This window comes from Hippichthys cyanospilos, chromosome 2, assembly GCF_059441005.1.
Source record: "Hippichthys cyanospilos isolate Australia breed blue-spotted pipefish chromosome 2, RoL_Hcya_1.0, whole genome shotgun sequence".
NCBI classification, from domain to species: domain Eukaryota; kingdom Metazoa; phylum Chordata; class Actinopteri; order Syngnathiformes; family Syngnathidae; genus Hippichthys; species Hippichthys cyanospilos.
The window spans coordinates 2,789,875-2,808,336 of record NC_142370.1 but is presented as its reverse complement, the minus strand read 5'-3'; the positions used below and the strand labels follow the sequence as shown (position 1 = coordinate 2,808,336).

The 18,462-nt window shown below is 41.5% G+C and overlaps 1 protein-coding gene across 1 annotated transcript in view; it reads left to right on the top strand.

The window, feature by feature from the left end:
- The window catches only part of LOC148426872 (myosin-7B-like), a 94,536-nt gene extending 78,916 nt beyond the window's left edge, over window positions 1–15,620 (top strand). Inside the window, exons 34-47 of the mRNA XM_088409000.1 lie at window positions 42–238; window positions 2,106–2,289; window positions 2,392–2,557; window positions 2,632–2,756; window positions 2,826–2,941; window positions 6,467–6,653; window positions 6,746–6,955; window positions 7,394–7,519; window positions 7,588–7,678; window positions 7,855–7,934; window positions 12,919–13,023; window positions 13,210–13,305; window positions 13,381–13,530; window positions 15,359–15,620. Of these exons, the coding sequence (XP_088265126.1) occupies window positions 42–238; window positions 2,106–2,289; window positions 2,392–2,557; window positions 2,632–2,756; window positions 2,826–2,941; window positions 6,467–6,653; window positions 6,746–6,955; window positions 7,394–7,519; window positions 7,588–7,678; window positions 7,855–7,934; window positions 12,919–13,023; window positions 13,210–13,305; window positions 13,381–13,530; window positions 15,359–15,370 (1,845 nt within the window). The 3' untranslated portion in view covers window positions 15,371–15,620. The remainder of the gene's footprint in view (window positions 1–41; window positions 239–2,105; window positions 2,290–2,391; window positions 2,558–2,631; window positions 2,757–2,825; window positions 2,942–6,466; window positions 6,654–6,745; window positions 6,956–7,393; window positions 7,520–7,587; window positions 7,679–7,854; window positions 7,935–12,918; window positions 13,024–13,209; window positions 13,306–13,380; window positions 13,531–15,358) is intronic.
- Window positions 15,621–18,462: the final 2,842 nt, after the last annotated feature.

Sequence of the window (18,462 nt, the reverse complement as noted above, 5' to 3'; positions counted from 1 at the left end):
TGATGGGTCTCAGGGTGTGAAATTGAGTGTCTGTCTTTCAGGCCAGGGTGATGCTGGTGCAGGCGGCTCAGGCATCACGCCATGACTGCAGTCTGCTTAGGGAGCAACTGGAGGAAGAGCAAGAGTCCAAGCTGGAGCTGCAGCGAGCATTGTCCAATGCCAACAGCCAGGTGGTGCAGTGGAGGACCAAGTATGAGATGGATGCCGTGCTGAGGATTGAAGAGCTGGAAGACGCAAAGTAAAACGGCCTTGACATCTTACTAAACCTAATGGGGCAAACCCAAAATGAAAGAGCCATATTGACCCCCCCCCCCCCCCCCCCCCCCAAAAAAAAAAAAAAAAAAAAAAACTGTCTTGAGCTGAAAAATATTTCAAAGCCCTGGATAAGCCTTTAAATGAATACATATAAGTGTCTATATTCACAATTTTAGCGTACTATCGAAATGACTTAGTATGCTTCAATTATGAGCTTTGATGATTTTCTCGTGAGTTTGTGTAAGATTTAGCTATGGACAGTAGGAGGAGTGATTTTGCTGCATTTACCATATGCCCCTAAAGCTCCCACCGGCACATGCAAAAATTACACATACTCACAAGGACGTATGTGTAATTTAGGGGCATTACGGTAAATGCCACAATAAACACTGCTACAGTTAGTAGTAGAAAGAGTGTTTACACTTCCTTTCACCGATTAATTTGTTTTACCGATTTGAATACCCACACAATTTCCACTTTTTCAGTTTTTCCCTTGTATCTTCCACCTTATTTGGCCTATTCAAACCGTTCCAACTTTGTAACATTCACATTTCTTCACAGATTCAACCCATTCAAATATTCAACGTCATGCTACCATTCAACGCCTCTCCCTTGCCTCTCATAGGGTTCCACATTCTCAATCGTCCTCCTGGCAACATCAATACAATTAACACTCCTATTGTCACATTCAGTGCTTACGCCTTCACACGCAAGTTCTTCAGGAATTGCACATTTTCTAGTTGATAAAAAAATTGCTTAAAGGTTAATAATGTGCTTGATTGTGAGTAGACTTCCTTTGTTTCATTGGGTTGCACTCAGCAAGTAAGTTAGCTGTGTTGCCCTGTGTGTTTTTTGCCATAATTATCTCCTTTTTTATTATAATTATTTCCTTTATTTATTTTAGTCTATTTGTAAGTAGCAAGCCTTGAAGCCTTGTTTCTATCCTGCTCGTTTAGATAAAGAGCAATAAATAGACATGTTTGACCAAACATGATGAATAATCATGATTAATAATTGTGATTGCAATACTGACCAAAATAATAGTTATTGTTATTTTGGCCACAGTCGTGCAGCCCTACTTCATAGATATTTCATTCGCTAGGTTGCTAACTAACTGAAGAAAATATTTATTGAATGCTTTAATTGTATATGTTATAAATGTTCTCATTTATTATTTATTAATCATTAGATTTAGAAGCTTTTGCATGTTTCCTCTGTATTACTTGTGTTCCGCTCTAATAGTGCGTGATAATATTCTTTCCAGGACCAAAACAGGTTGGACTTTCCTCCACTCTGGAGTTGGCCATGGTGAGAGGCGTAGAGCATGACTGGGCATGTTTATTGCCCACCGGCTCTGCACCTATACATGAGGGTTCTTCCTGGCTAACAAGACGGTAGCTTCCCTCCACTTTTAGGTTGGGGGACGGGTCTTGACAGCTCAGAGTACCCACCCTTTGTGGAGCCCTTGGAGGGTGTGCATTGGAATGCTCCCTCTGGGGGCCCCTCATTATGCGGCAGGACTTCAATGCTCATGTGGGCAATGACAGGCAAACTCATGCACCTGGAGATGCATGAGTGGAAAGAAGAACCCCCCTCTGAAACCGATTTGTGTTTTGTTTTTTGGACTTCTGGGCTTGTTATAAATTTTCCATTAAAAAAAAAAAACACCACCCCCAAGGATGGATGGAACATTCTTGTGCCTTATTAGTCCTGAAAAAGCCTTAGGTTCATACAGGGGCAGTAGCTTGAGTGTATGTTGTAACAACTTCCTTACATAATAAACAGCATGTAAAAGAGTTTTTAATTAAAGAGCTGTTTCCTGAAAGAAAAGCCAAAGCATTTGTTTGCAGGAAGAAGCTGGTTATCAAATTTCAGGCAGCAGTAGAAGCTGCTGAGGCATCACAGGCAAAAAACTCCTCCCTGGAGAAAACCAAACAGCGTCTGCAGATGGAGATAGAGGACTTGGTGGTTGAGCTGGAACGATCCAACACTTCTGCTCTGAGTCTTGACAAGAAGCAGCGCCATCTGGACAAGGTCACAATAATGCTCGAGTCAACATCAGGGAAGCTTGGCTAAATATTACTTAGCCAGTGTATTTTCTGGTGTGGCGGAACTGTGTTGGTTGTCTTCTTACAGATGTTGAATGAGTGGAAGAAGAAGTTGGAGGAATGTCAGTCAGAGCTGGAAGTCTCCAAGAGAGAGTCACACAATCTCAGCACGGAACTTTTTACATTGAAAAACATTTATGAAGAAGCTCTGGATCATCTGGAGACAGTCAAATGTGAACGCAAGAACCTCCAAGGTGCCGTCCTGATTGCCAACAAATAAGATGTTTCCAGAAGTGGCACATCTAACATTAGCTCCAAATGTTTGTAGAAGAAATTCAGGACCTGACAGAGCAGATCAGTCATGGTGGGAAGACCATTCATGAGCTTGAGAGGATGAAGAATATCCTGAGTGCAGAGAAGAGTGATATTAAAACTGCCTTGGAAGTGGCAGAGGTCAGTGACTTCTTTGCAGCCACCAAGGTTCAAAGTTCATCTTTACATGAGGCTCCTTGCCTCCTTCAGGGATCACTTGAGAATGAGGAGAGCAAAACCCTGAGAGTCCAGACGGAACTTCACCAGACCAGGAAGGAGATTGAGCGCCAAATTGCAGAAAAAGAGGAAGAGATTGACAAACTCAGGTAAAGTCAGTTTCAAATCATTTCCACTATGATAGGTTTATTTAATTAAAAAAAAAAGATGTAATTTGTTATCACATCTTAAAAATGACTTTGTTTTTTCAAAAGTCATTTTTTAACACTAAACTGCCTAGACCAGGGGTGGGCAATTCCAGGCCTCGGGGGCCGGTGTCCTGCATGTTTTCCTGTTTTCTCTATCAAACACACCTGATTCAAATGATTAGGATTATTCTCAAGCTCCAGCAGAGCTTGTTGATGAGCTAATGGTTTAAATCAGGTGTGTTAGGGAGAGAAAACTGGAAAACATGCAGGACACCGGCCCTCGAGGGCTGGAGTTGCCCACCCCTAGCCTAGACTATATTGCTCAGTATAGAAATATGATTGCCTCACGCCAGCCGTTTTTTTCCACTGTAAATTCAAAGATCTAAATTCTTCCAAGTGTTTTAAGACAGACTCCTCATCTCTCCCCAAAGTGGTGCTTGCCAGGAGTTGTTTACGGTTTTTAGAACACGGTATTCCTTTTCAGACTTCCATAAGCAATAGTTAATCTGCCATGCTGTCCGCTCGTAAAGAAATTCTAGAAGATACACGTTGCGGAAAATCTGGTCCGCGTGGACTCGTGGTTGCCAAAATAATGTCATTTTGACGCATGCAGCCAAGCGGAGGTTAAAACAAGCCAACACTTAAAGACAGGATAAAAGTAATAAAGATGAAAGATAGATGAAGCAAAGTGAAAGACATTATGCAAGAAATAGATGTAAGTATGAACATGGATACTGATTGTAGATTTGGCAATTCCTTTTTTTTTTTCTAAATGTTGGATCGTTTTGTTTTTAACTTTAGTCAGATTGTAGATTGCACAACACATTTTTTTATGTGTATGCCTGAGACATAAGATTGCTATAGTGAAAAGTCCCCTGTTAAGTAAGCTGATTAAGACTCTGTCCCTCACTTCATTTGGACAAATTTGTGCCAAGTGACACAGCCCTGTGTATAGGTATTTTAATTTGTATGGTGTTTAGTAAACTGTGTTTTCACAAAACATTGTTTGGTCATGTCACTGTAAAAGATCATTTATTAATTTCCCCCTCTAGATTGTGGAAGGTAGGCCTTTTAAAAAAAGTGCTTTTTGGTGGGCCTTCTGAAGAAGGGCTCTCTTTAGGCCCGAAAGAAGATAAACTCTGCAATTTTTTTAAGGATCAGTGATAAATCAAACAATACAGAATCAGGTAACAATTAACCAGAAAATAGAGAAGCGAGGACAAAAACACACAGAGCTCATCTCAGACATTTTTTTAGCCAATTATCCTTACTAGTGTCACAGGCTTGCTGGTGCCTAACCCATCTGACTTTGGGCAGTAGGCAGGGGATGCTCTGGACTGGTTGCCAGCCAATCATAGGGCACAGTGACGAACCATTCACGCATCCAGTCACACCTAAGCAAATTTAGAATATCCAATACATCTACCATGCATGTTTTTGGAATGAGGGAGGATGCTGGAGTGCCTGGAGAAAACCCACGCGGGCTTGGGCAGAACATGTACTCTCCACACAAATTGAGCTCAATTCCCTTAACTGTGAGGTGGACTTGGCAACCACTCTTTCACCAAGCCACCTATTTCCTTCTAAAAGAGAAAATTTAGCATTCCATTCAACTTTCAATGACACTTGTGTTCTTGTCTGTAATGTCTCGAACATGCCTTCTTCCCTCATTGTCGTCTCTTCACACATGCTCATTACTCTTCCACGAGTCATCTTCAGACCCGTTAATTTGTTTGAAATTGACTTCTCCAGAAATGCTTTGCTGTAGCTTTCTTTACCTTTTTTTGCCTTTCTACGAGCTTTGTTCAGGGCATACTGTTGAGATTTCATTCAGGGGTTTTTGTATTTTGTTTTTGCTGGTGAAGCCCTTTGAGACTCTTTGAGAAGGACTTGAAATTCGATTTTGAAGTCCAAAATATCAACAAATAAAAAAAAACTTCCAAGATGTTTTCTTTTCAGAAAACTTTGAAATTTTTTTTTTTTCGTCAATATAAATGAACTTAATTTGACATTTGTTTTTTGAAGTCACAAAAAAAATCTACAAATAAATGTAAAAACTTCTAAGAAGTTTTTTTTTTTCAGAAAACGTTGAAATGTTTGTTTTTTCTTCAATCACAGTGAATGGAGAAGCCATTTTGCTTTCAAGCCATATTTACGCACAGACAATCTACTGCAGGGGTGTCAAATTCATTTTTAGCGTGAGCCACATTGTACTTCTGATTTCCGTCAGAGGGCCGGAATTACTGTGAATCAAATACATTTTAAGTGTTTTTGTCTCACTCTTAGCTAATTTTTAAATCAGAGGCTGGTAAAAAAAAAAAAAATGTTCAAAAGAAAGATTGGGAAAACAATTTGCAAGTTTGGCATTTTAGCCAGAAACTTGAAGTCAATTTCGCCGGCCACATAAAATGATGTGGTGGGTCGGATCTGGCCGCAGGGCCTTGAGTTTGACACATGTGCACACACAGCTACAGATTTTGTGGATGAGCAATTCTGTCCAATGGGTTTTGTCTGTTACCAATCAAGACTAAATCAGACATAAAACCTGCAGTGAATGCAAGCGTAAAGTTATGTCAAGTTATTTTATTTGTACAGCCCCCTACCTAATGGGCATGAGTTGGATACTGTAGGTTTTCAAGACGCTGGATGGGATATTATTGAGAAAGACACCAATGCTGTAACCCTAATTGGGCACTTCAGCAGCCCTCGATTCCAGTGGTCGCCACCAAAAGTGTTCAATCAAGGTCATATTTTGTACATGTGTATAAATGACAAAAAATGGAGGATCTTCATGTTCCAAAAAGTTGCGTTTCACAGCCTCCCAAATGACTCTGATTGTTGACATCATATGATCCAAACCTCTAAATGGGCAAGGAAACACTCATAATTGTGTTTTGTGATAAATAAACTTTCAAGAGATGACAGATGAGTCTAAATTTGCGTCCAAATATTTGTGAAAATGTATGGAATTGTACATAATTTGCATCATGCTTGGCAAAAACAAGAAAGTCCACGTGTCAAGAGTTTTTATTGTAGCATTCAGGAAAAAAAAAATGCCTGTACACCAACAGGCCAGCGCCTCTAAGCCACAGATGTGAAACTCAAGGCCCAGGGGATGGATATGAATACCTAACAGGCAAGTTAAAAAAAAAAAAAAAAAGTTCCTGATCTGTCTTTTGAACGGTCATTACCGGCTTCTGATTTCAAAACGAGGTAAGCATGTGACAAACATACTTAAAATTTATTTCAATCCTCTGACAGAAACTAAAACAACAATGTGGTCCCCGATAAAAATGATGGTATATAGTGGCACTTGGTGCTGCAATATAGCAATGTAGCTCGAGCGGGGCCCTTCAAAGCTGCTCACAGTTCCATTTACATTTGGATTAGCTCAATGAATACAATGCCTAAAATGATATGTTTGTTTACCAGTTCAGTAAGTTTAGCTAGCAGGCCTGGGTGCCTGAGTCAGTGTGTCATCAACAGGCGGAGTCACCAATGCTCGCAGGAGGCCATGCAGGTCAGGCTGGATGCGGAGATTCGCGCTCGCAACGAAGCAGTGCGCTTAAGCAAGAAGTTGGAGTCGGACCTGAACGAGATGGACATTCAACTTTCTCATGCCAACAGACGGGCAGCCGAGAGCCAAAAGTCAATCACTTTGCTGCACACTCAAGTACGCCACAACATGGCCACCCGCACGCAAGCCTTGTGAAGATTTGCCGCAGTCAGTATGGGTGACAGACGCTAATACCATTGGTACTGTAGATAAAAGGTCAGCAGCTGGAGCTGGATGACAAGGCACAGCTGGCCAATCAGCTGCAAGAAAAGGTGTTACTGCTGGAGCGTCGCTGTGTACTGTTGGAGGCTGATGGACAGGAGTTACGGGGGGCCTTGCAGCAAGCCGACCATACCCACAAGTTAGCCAAACATGAGCTTGTGGAGGTAGTGGAAAGAGCCAACCTGCTCACCACGCAGGTACCTACTGTACCTTTAATCGTTATTAGTTGAGTTTTTTTAATTTATGGATTGTTTGTCTGTGGATGTGTTGATTGATTTGATCAATTTACCGTTTGAGTAACATATTTCCAGAATACTGTTTATATTTCAATCATTTGATTGCTTCATTAGCTACTGAGAGATTGATCCTTTAGATGATCCCTGTATTGACTGATCCTTTGATTGGTAGATTCAGTATTTAATTAATGTATCCTTTTTGATTGATCAACCACTTAGTTGATCTGAACTTTTGATCATTTGAAGAAGTGATTGATCATTTGAATGATGAATGAAATGATTGATCTCTGGATGGTTGTTTATCATTTGATTGATTCAGGATTGATCCTTCACTTCTGCCTGACTGTGTAATAGATTAAGATTAGTTTTGATAAATGTATTATTTGTGGTGTTGGTAAGAATGCAGGTCTGGTGAACCACAAAAGAAAGCTAGAGGCGGATGTCTATAATCTGTCAAATGAAGTGGACGAGGCATTGGAAGGGAGTCGCAGCATGGAGGAGAAAGCCAGAAAGGCCATAAATGATGTGAGTGCTTGCCTACACTCGCTCACCTCCAATCTTTGCACTTCAACATTACACGGCAACACCTGCAGGCAGCCACAATGGCGGAGGAGCTGAAGAAGGAGCAGGACAGTAGCGGCATGCTTGAAAGGATGAAGAAGAAAATGGAGAACACCATCAAAGGTTGTTGCCGCTCTGCGCTTTTAGTGCAATGTTAAGAGCTGGGGAAATGGGATTTTTGCTAAACGAAGTGTGTGTGTGTGTGTGTGTGTGTGTGTGTGTGTGTGTGTGTGTGTGTGTGTGTGTGTGTGTGTGTGTGTGTGTGTGTGTGTGTGCATTCATGATGTATGGACATTCAGAGCTACAAGTGAAGCTGGACGAGACAGAGCAGATGGCACTGAAAGGCGACAAGAAGGAAATTCACAAGCTAGAAACACAAGTCAGTTCAACAGTGTTACACTCTACACCTCACACCTGATGCACTACAACCCAGTCCTAGATTAACACAGACACAGATGGACAATGTCACCTTTGGCCTAGATATTACAGGCAAAAATGCATAGAGTATAGAAACCGTGTTTCTGGAAACTCATAAACAGGCTCTTATTTCCTTAAAAAAATAATATTTATGAAGTACTGTATGTTGGGATTTTTCGAGACACCCACAAAAGACCAATTAGCTTACACCCTTCAATATACAAAACAACATTTCAAAACACATACTTTTTTTCGAAGCACAAGTAATTGCACAGTAAATATTTTGAAATTGTATTTGATGAAACATAACTGCACCAAGAGAAAGTTCCATTATCGTATTCGGGGATGGGAATTCCAGATCCAGAGAGTAAAAACCTGCCACAGTATGACTTTAGCCAGAGGTGCTTGCACTTAACTGGCAGGTTAATGAGCTCATTTGACTGCAGATTCAATAGTAGTACTTGTGGATAAACCCAAAATGTGGCAAGGTTTTTACTTTCTGGATCTGGTTTTCCCATCTCTGATCATATTTAAATGTGAAATTCAATCTTGAGCTTTGCTGACTTGATTCACAGAAAAACAAAGCACCTTCATTCGTTCCTTTTAAACAATTTGTGATACTGTGAAGATTAACTCTTGAATGGTTGATGCAAAGAGTGGTTAGTTCTTTGAGAGGCTCTCTTTACTACATGGGTCACCAGCCTTTTTGAAACCGAGAGCTTCTTTTTTGGTACTGAGTAAAATGAAGGGATAACGTTTTATGTAAAAATCTTGATCATGTTATTGATTTCTCACAATAATTAAGAAATAGTTATAGGAAATATGTCAATCGTGTGTAATATGTAATGTATATATATATATATATATATATATATATATATATATATATATATATATATATATATATATATATATATATATATATATATATATATCATATGAATAACTGTTCATAAAATTCCTAAAAAAAAATCACAAACTTCTAGCGCTTGAAAAATATTTGCAGAACAGTTCTGCAGGCTTCTCATGTTGGTGACCCCTGCTTTCCTATACGCAACGATAACAGTGTTCTCAACTAGTTGTCACTGGCTCTACAAACATACATACACATTTGGCAAGCTCCTTGAGGGTGCATTAGAGAAGTTGTTCCAACATGTCCCTCAGGGAGTTTTCTGGATGATGCTTCAAGAGTACTTGGTACCAAACTACCCGTTACGGGCTGTTCATTCCCTGATCCCTCGTTTTTCGTGGTTAATTGGGACCAGAACCCTCCCGCGATAAGTGAAAACCGCGATACAGATTTTTTTTTTTTTTGTAAATGTGAAAAGTCTTCCTTCAATGCATATTATTTAAGACAAACATTACTGCACTGTACACATATTTACTTAAAATTTAAATGATTAAACCTTATACACTAATTGAACAGATGCTACCACTTTCCATCTTTTGAACTCTCGCGAGCAGCTGCCCGGACATCGAATTGAAGTGAAGCCTCCTTACATCTTAACAATACACTTGAAATTTCAATTTATTACAAAAGAAATCTAGGTAAAAGTCAGATTTCCAAAGCTGTGCATTTCTCCATAGGCACACAGACGGATGTGTGCGTTTGCTCTGGGCATGCCTACGAGTCACGTGATCGTCTCCCAGAGACCAAGCTGTCAATCAATGTGCTTACTAGCACGTTCTTAACATGTGCATGTGTGCTGAGCTGATCTCACACAGGCGGTTACAGGAGAGACACAGGTGAGACGAAAGCAAACTTTTGGATCAAGGCAAGAGCCCTTTGTAATAAATTGGAATTTAAATTGTAAACTCTGCGGTTTAATCATGTTCGGAAAGCTTCTTGTTACTCGCTCTAGTCGGACGCCCAAGGAAGTGCTAAACGTTTATGCACGTGACTAGACACGGAAGACACGGTAAAGAGAGGGCATACCAGTACATTTACTGCATAAGGTTTAATCATTTAAGATTAAAGTAAATATGTGTAGTAGTTCGACTTCCAAGGAAAGCCAGTGACAAGTAATTTATAGATAACTTGCCCATCTGGCAACGTCTGTCCGCAATATAGTTTTTTTTCTCCCCCCCAAAAAAATGGGTGATACACTGAGGGCGCGATAGGCGAGGTTGCGAAGTAGCGTGGGATCACTGTATTCACAATGTATGTCATCCTTTGGTCCGCATTGCCGACAGTAAGTCAGATTCATTTCTAATGAGGGTTGGTCTGATAGGTCCGACAACATCAAGATGCACTTTATTATCATTATACCTGCACAAGTACAGAGCAACAAAAGTCAATTAACTAGCTCAAACAGGCCATGAGGCATGGCTCGTTGGTAAAGTGGTCGTCTGCCAGCCGAAAAGGCCGTGGGCTCGATCCCATGACCATGTCTAAGTGTCCTTGAGCAAGACACTGAACCACATTTGCTCCTGATGCTGTGTCATCAGTAGGTAAAAGACAAGTTAGTGTAAAGCGCTTTGAGTACCTAAAGGTAGAAAAGCGCAATATAAGTGAAAGTCCATTTATCATCCAAAAAACATAGAAATACATTTACTAACAAGGTAATGTCTCCTTTTCATCCTGAACCCTAGTGTTAATATTTACATTTGATTACTTGATTAGCACTTTTAGTGAAGTTTTCTAGTATGTAATGGTACATGAAAACAGGCATGCAAGTGCCTGGTATGCTGAAAATGAGGATTCGATCAGTGATTTAGATCTGCATAAATTGAAAACAGAGATGATAAATACTGCCTGGCATAAAATATATCGATCGTGAATCAATCAAAATAGTATGTTCTTTAAATTACATCATGATGATACATAGCGGCGCAGTGGGGCAGTCGTTAGCAGGTCCGCCTCACAGTTCAGGGACCCGAGTTCAAGTCCACCTCATTCTGGCCTGTTCTGGGATGTTCTCCCTGAATCCACATGGGTTCTCTCTGGGTAATCCAGCGTCTACACCTCAAAAACATGTATTGCAGGTGAATTGGACATACTGAATTCTTCTGGGGTGTAATTGGGTGCGTGAATGGTTGTTCTTCTTCGTGTGCCTGCAATTGGCTATCAACAGTTCAGAGTTCTGAGCTACTGATCCTACGGAGCTAAGGATAAGTGGCTAAAGAAAATGGATGGATGGAAAAAAAAAGGTAAGATGAACTCTGTGGGTTTGTGTATTTCTCTGGACGTTTGGGCATACAAATTGCTGCCCCTCCCCCCACCCACCACACACACACAAACCACCACCACAACCCCCCTGGCTTGGCACCTCTACATTCGGGTTCACCCCAGTGGACAAGAGCGTAGCCTCCCTCTGACTTCAGTTGAGGAAATGGGTCCTGGATGTTGGTTTCGCATACACACCAAACAACAGCTCAGAGTACCCACCCACATTGGTGTCTATGGAGGGTGTGCAGGAGAGCGCACTCTCTGCAGACACCCTTGTTCTGCTGAGGGATTTCAATGCTCACATGGGCAATAGTGAGACCTGGAGGGGCATAATTGGGAGGAATGGACCACTTGATCTGAACTTTACAGGTGCTTTGTAATTGGAATTCTGTGCTCATCGTGGACTGTCCATAAGAAACACCATGTCCATTCTTTTTCCATTTTTATGTCCATGTCCATATGTGCACTTGGCACCAGGTCACCTTAGAACACAGTTCAATGATCGGTGAAGAGAGGGGCGGAGCTATCAACTGATGGTGTGTTGGCTTCGATGGTTCGGGAGGATACCAGTCAGACCTGGCAAACCCAAATGTATCGTGAGGCTCTGCTGGTAATGTCTGGCAGAATCTCAGTGAGAAGAAGTTTCAACTCCCACCTCTGGCAGAATTTCCTCCACGTCCCAGTACAGTCGGATGACATTGAGTCAGAGTGAACCATGTTTCGCACCTCCTTTGTGATGGCAACTGATCAGAGTTGTAGACGTAAGGTGGTTGGTGTCTGTTGTGGTGGCAATCTCCGAACCCAATGGTAGACACCAGCAGTAAGGAATGCCGTAAAGCTGAAGGAGGGGTCCTATTAAGCCTTTTTGACCTGTGGGATTCTGAAGGCAGCTGACAGGTTTGGCCAAGCAAAATGCAGCTTTGGCGGTCGCCGAGACAAAAACAATGGGTGTGGAAGGAGTTCGGTTAGACCATGAAAAATGAATACCTACTACTTCGAGGAAATTCTGGTGGCGATCCATAAAATTCTCGTCTACCTACCGGCATCTCGAGATAGGAAAGCAGTACACCATTAACACTGTGTACAGTAGAGATGAGGTGCTGCTGACCTCAAATCGGGACTGTGTGAGCCGGTTGGCAGAATACTTCGAAGACCTCCTCAACACCACCAACACGTTTAACTCTGAGGAATCTTAGTCTGGAAAACCCCAAGGTTGGCTTCCTATTTCTGGGACTGAAGTCACCGAGGTGGTCAAGAATCTCCTTGGTGGCAATCCATCCTCTATCCCAGGGGTGGCCACAAAGATCATGTGGATGAGATCTGCCTGGAGTTCCTACGGGCTCTGGCTGTTGCCTTGGTTGACATGCCTCTGCAAAATCCCGTGGACATCAGGGAGAACGCCTCCGGATTGGCAGACCAGGGTTGTGGGTCCCCTTTTTTAGAAGGTAGACCGGATGGTGTGTCCCAATGTGAGCACACTCCTCAGCCTCCCTGGTAGTGTCCATTCATGGATGCTGGAGAGGAAGCTCCATCCGAAACTCGGAATCAGGAGCAGCAGTGTGGTTTTTGTCCTGCCTATAGAACAGTGGAACAGCTTTATTCAGTTTTATTGTCATGTGCATAGTTCCCCTACACAATGAAATTCGTATTTTGCTCACCTCCCTGAGTAACTTACATTCCACACAATATTAAAGCAGGCATCTGCAACACTTTTGAAATGTATACCTTACTGTACTTATCATGCATTACAATTTGCCCCTTACATTTATGCATCCAGGTGCATGATCTTCAGGCAGAGCTGAACATGGAGCAGAAGAAGTGTGAGGAGTACCAGAAAGGCGTTCGGCGCTACGAGAGGAAACTGAAAGAGATCACCTGCCAGGTTTCCATGCACACAAACACGGACACATCCACTCACCTACACACACACACAGATACATCCATTCGCCTTCGCACTCACTCACGCACACACCTCCACATGCACATGCATACACTCCACACAGATAACACCCTGATTTTTGTGTGTGTGTGTTTGCAAAAGCGTGTGTCTGTTTGTTTGTGTATGCAGTCAGAAAATGATCATGAAAGGCTGATGAGGATGCAGGAAGTCATAGGGAAACTTCAAAGCAAAGTCAAAAGTTACAAGCAACAAGCCGAGAGTGCCGTAAGTGGACTCCTCACCATCTTTTAACAAATCCAAAAAGTTGACTATTTTATTTATTGGGTGTCTGTCCACCAGGAGGACCAAATGAATTATGCCTCGATGCGCTTCTGCAAGGTGCAGCATGAGCTTGACGATGCCGAAGAGAGAGCCAAAATAGCTGAATCTGCGGTCAACAAGCTGCGGATTCGTACACGGCAGCATGTTAATGTCAGCAGCGTTACCCTGGTGAGTCATGACAGACATCTACGTACGTAGTTAAGCACTGGTTACATTTTATGTTAATTTGCTGAACAGCAAATGTTCTTACTCCATTACCCACATTAACCAGTGTTGTTTGTTTTGAATGTTCATTATCATGATAATTGTGTTGTTACTATTTATGTTCTTTAAGATCCTACCTTTGATTTATTGCATCAAGTCATAATTATGTGGTGCATTTTGAGATAAAATACTTGATCTTTTACTAATTTTCTTGAATTATCTGTGCTAAGATTATCCATTCATCTATCCCAGGGGTGGCCAAGTTTGGTCCTCAAGAGCCACAATCCAACGTGTTTATTGTGTCCCTTCAACTAACACACCTGATTCAAATGTTTAGCTCATCAGCATGCTTTGCAGAATCCTGATAACGATGCTGATTTGAGTCAGGTGTGTTGGTTGAAGAGATACATTGAAAACAGGCTTGATTGTGGCTCTTGAGGACCGAACTTGACCACCCCTGATCTATCCATTATCTCTCGACACTTATCCTCACTAGGGTCGCTGGCTTGCTGGCGGGCAATACAACACCCTGGACTAGTTGCCAGCTAATCGCAGGCTAAGGCTATTGTACCTGCTAAGAGGACATATTTCAGTCCAACATGCATATTCCTGAGACATCCTGAGTGGTTATGACCTCTTAAACTCTGGTCATCCTGAGGGGCGGACATATTGGCACCAGCGAGTCTGACAGAAAGACTACCACTGTCATTTGTGTAGGGAAGGAGGAGACAGTTTCAGAAAGCTTCTTAAGTCCCTTGAACAAAGGGCACAGCTTGCTCTGACATCAACAGTATGATACTAGAATAAAATATTTTTCCAACTGAGTTGCCGGAATTGGAGCAATTGTCACGCCCACATTAAGCACACTGTCTGTATGCACACAGCGACATTGCATTATTTAAACCTGTGTCCTCAAAAAGTTTCATAAGTAATCAGCTGTGGGTTGCGCGATCCGTTTCAATTAACCTAACGTAAACAGTCTCAAAATTGAAACACAGCCAACAGCCAGTGCAAGCTGCTTCAAACAAATATTCTCAGAATATTCTCATTTTAGCTTTATGTAAAGCTGATGAAAAAACTATAATTGTGGATACTGCGTTGCATCCCTGCTGCGGATAACTACGCAGCCATTTTAATAAATGAAAGCGGTTCCACATCCTGCACTTCCGCGGCGCCACATCGTGGCTGGGCCATTGCGCTATGGGGGGGTACGTGGATGACCCCGGGGAAAAAGATTTGCTTTTGCCATGTGAAGTGTAATTGAGATAAAATAAGGATTGGCATTTTTTTTTCAAGCACTTTGATGCATTAGGGTTTTTTCCTTCCAAGACAAACCTTTAACCTGTAAAAATGCTGTAAAAAAATATATATACAATATTATTCTACACAGTAATGCATGATGAATTACTAATATTCTGAGCTATCAGCGACTTTATATTACAGCCAGGTTTTCTTGCGTAGCATTTTCAAAAGCAACACAACAGAATGACAAATATAAAGTCTTGGTCTTGGATCGAGCTTGATACTCTATGGTATTGATCAGGTCTTGGTCGGTTGACTCCCAACACTAGTGCTCATTATCTGTCCCTGCTGCTGAAAAAAAAACCTAGAGAAAACTACTGTACCTATTATTAATACCTTTCTAAGCATGGTCTAGCGTTGTTCATAATTTGCTTACATTGTGTTGTACACATTTAAGATATTTATTTGCATGTTTGTCAGCAATGTTCATCAGTTTCCTTTAATTCTCAATATCATGTTAAGTGTAGCTTACTCAGTTATGTTTTTGCAGATTCCAGAATGAGCAGCCGCCACTGCACCTGAGGGACATCGACTTGACTTGCTCTCATTCTTGTGTTTTAGTATTAGAATTGAATTGGCATTTTTAACTTTGTTGTAACTTCTACACATGCTTTTTAGTGGTCATAACTGGTGTTTTATTCCATTTAACACAATTGTATTAGCATGTTGCATTGTTTTGTTTACCCATGATATTTATTAGCATGTTTGTGTTGAATATGCCAGGCCTATTAAAATTGCTGAGGTTAGCCATATCGGAGCTCAAAGTGCCCTTAATTGCTATGTCATTATGTACCATTGCAGAACCACAAAGCCCTACACACACTGATTGTAAGATGCCTGTGACTTCTCATTCATCCAGGTCATTACCTTTTCAAGACTTTGAATTGATTGGACTGGACTGTTATGGTTGTCTTAGAACAGGGGTTTTCAAACTTTTGGAGTCAGGGACCCCTTTTTGAACCCCGTTGCAAATATTTGTTTGGGGGACTTCAAACTTAAAATCTATTAGCGTTATTAAATTCACCCAAGTGCCCTTTTTACTAACCAAACAATTATATTTGACATGTATATTTGTTACTTTTCAGGTAGGCTTTTCAGTACTGTGGTTTAGAAAAAAATTGCAAATTCCATGGCTCCAAACCAAACCATTGACAAACCATGTCAATTTCACATTTCATCAAAAACTGCATTATAAAATAAAATGCTACTTTAGCTTTGCTGGCTCGCCTCGTTAGCAAGCAATTGTAGAAGAAATTTAGACCATTTTGAAAGTTATTACAATTTTTTTTCTTAAATATATTAACTCATTCTATTCCAGGGACGTATTTTCACAGTTTTTAAGAGGTCGGACGATCGATAAAGAACATTAAGGACATTAATTTCCAGATACTTAAGTATTAAATCAATCAGTATTAAAACAGTATCTGGGATTTAATGTGTGGTCTAGTTAAAAAAATAAAAAATAAACGTGAAAATATTAAGGGTGTGCCAAAAAAATCGATTTTAATCGGAATCACGATTCTCATTTAGTACGATTTAAATCGATATAAAAGGTAATTAAATCGACATTTAAATAAAACAGAAATCGAAGGGCTTCCTGTCGGCTTCCGCCCTAGGGCGATTCCACCACAGACTCAATGCTCCGCTCAGTCGAGCAACCTCAACCCATGACGCATACCCACGCCCGCTGCTCACGATTGTGATCCGTCGCGATGCGCGGTGCAGCGTCACACATTTCTAAATTCCTTGGGAATTCAAACTACGTATGCACGGGGATCATCGACTCGGTCGTTTGTGTTTGTGTCTAAGCCTAAAAAAGGGACCTCTTGGGTCTCCGAAGGCGACTCTACACGGGTACCATTCACTGTGAAGCTGGGAATGCCGTGCTAAAACAGCGCATGGTCAAATCTTTTTTTCTTGTAGAGTCTCGCCTCGCACTTCTCTTGCACGCATGTCAATCAAATGCGCTAATACAATTCAAAACAGGAAACAAATGTGAATTAATGAAAACAATATATACTAAATATGTATATGTAATGTATGTAAGTAATAATGTAGTAAGCTTCCATACCGTGGACAGCAAGCTCGTTCTACTCACCTACCCTCTCCTCGCGCGATTAAAAAAAAAAAAATGAAAAAAAAACGCTCCGCAGTCTAAAATTAAGGCGTCGACCGTGCCGCGGACTTATAATTCCAACATAGGTGTCACGGTGCGTTACCCAGACGAGTGAGAAGTGAACCCTGGAACACTCAGAGAAGGGCTTGGGTTGGACGAAATGGTTTATTACAAAGAGAGCACACAACGCGTGAAGTAACAACGGAAATTCTCCAAAGCGCAACACAAAGGCGAAAAAGCCTCTAAAGCAGGGGTGGGCAACTCCAGCCCTCGAGGGCCGGTGTCCTGCATGTTTTCCAGTTTTCTCTCCCTAACACACCTGATTTAAACCATTAGCTCATCAACAAGCTCTGCTGGAGCTTGAGAATAATCCTAATCATTTGATTCAGGTGTGTTTGAGAGCGAAAACATGCAGGACACCGGCCCCCGAGGCCTGGAGTTGCCCACCCCTGCTCTAAAGTACAAATAAAAGAGACATTGCAAAAAGGCACGTAACTCACGAGACTTGGGGGCGGAATCGGCAGGAGGACGTCGCCAAGGAATACAAAGTTCCAACACAAATAGCTTGTCAGGAAAACAGCTAGGGTTAGATAGCAAAAGAAGCAACAGAAATTCGGAGGGAGTAACACTATGGCTCGAGGAAACGAGAAACTAGCATGGGCACTGAAGGCTGCATAAAGCAATAATCCAGCAAGATCCTCTAGCTCTGACCACACCTAAATAGTGTCCTGATTAGAATGAGGAGCAGGGGTGCGGCCAGTGGTTCTGCTCTTCAATCTGCAAGCAAGGACAGAGGATTAGGTACACAGGATGTGACAATAGGAACTGGTACATGGGTTACAGCGGCTCTGGAAAATGGATGGATGGATGGAACCCTCAATCTTGACCCAGTACAAAATGCGCACAGGCCTGGACTGCATTGAGGATGCTGTTGTCGACATCACTCATCTTATTAGTAAACACTTAGAGGAACCAAAAGCGTATGCACCTGTTCTCTTCGCTGATTTCAGTGTGGCATTTGACACTCTATGCCCTCAAATACTTGTCAAAAGGTTAATCAATATGAATGTCAACCCTTTTATTGTCAGATGGTTTTATGCTGCAAACTAACAGATCCCAACAGGTAAAAGTATTTAATGTTCTTTCTCGTTCAAGAAGGTGTATCATGGGAGTACCACAAGGGAATGTAAGTTCACCTTTTCTTTTTACGATTTTTAGTATACCAATGATTGCAGGAGTAGACTGCCAAATGACTGCATTGTTAAATAGATGATACGGTTATTCTTAGTCTTCTCTCTGGAGATAAAAGCCACATGAGCTACCTTAAGGACATTGTAAATTTTAATGAGTGGTCTGAGAACAGCTGCCTAAATTTAAATCCTGATAAAACTAAAGAGATTATTTTCGACCCTAAATGTGTGTGCGCACATGAACTAGTTGGCACTGGGGCCTGGGGGGCACTCCTATCGTGCAGGTAA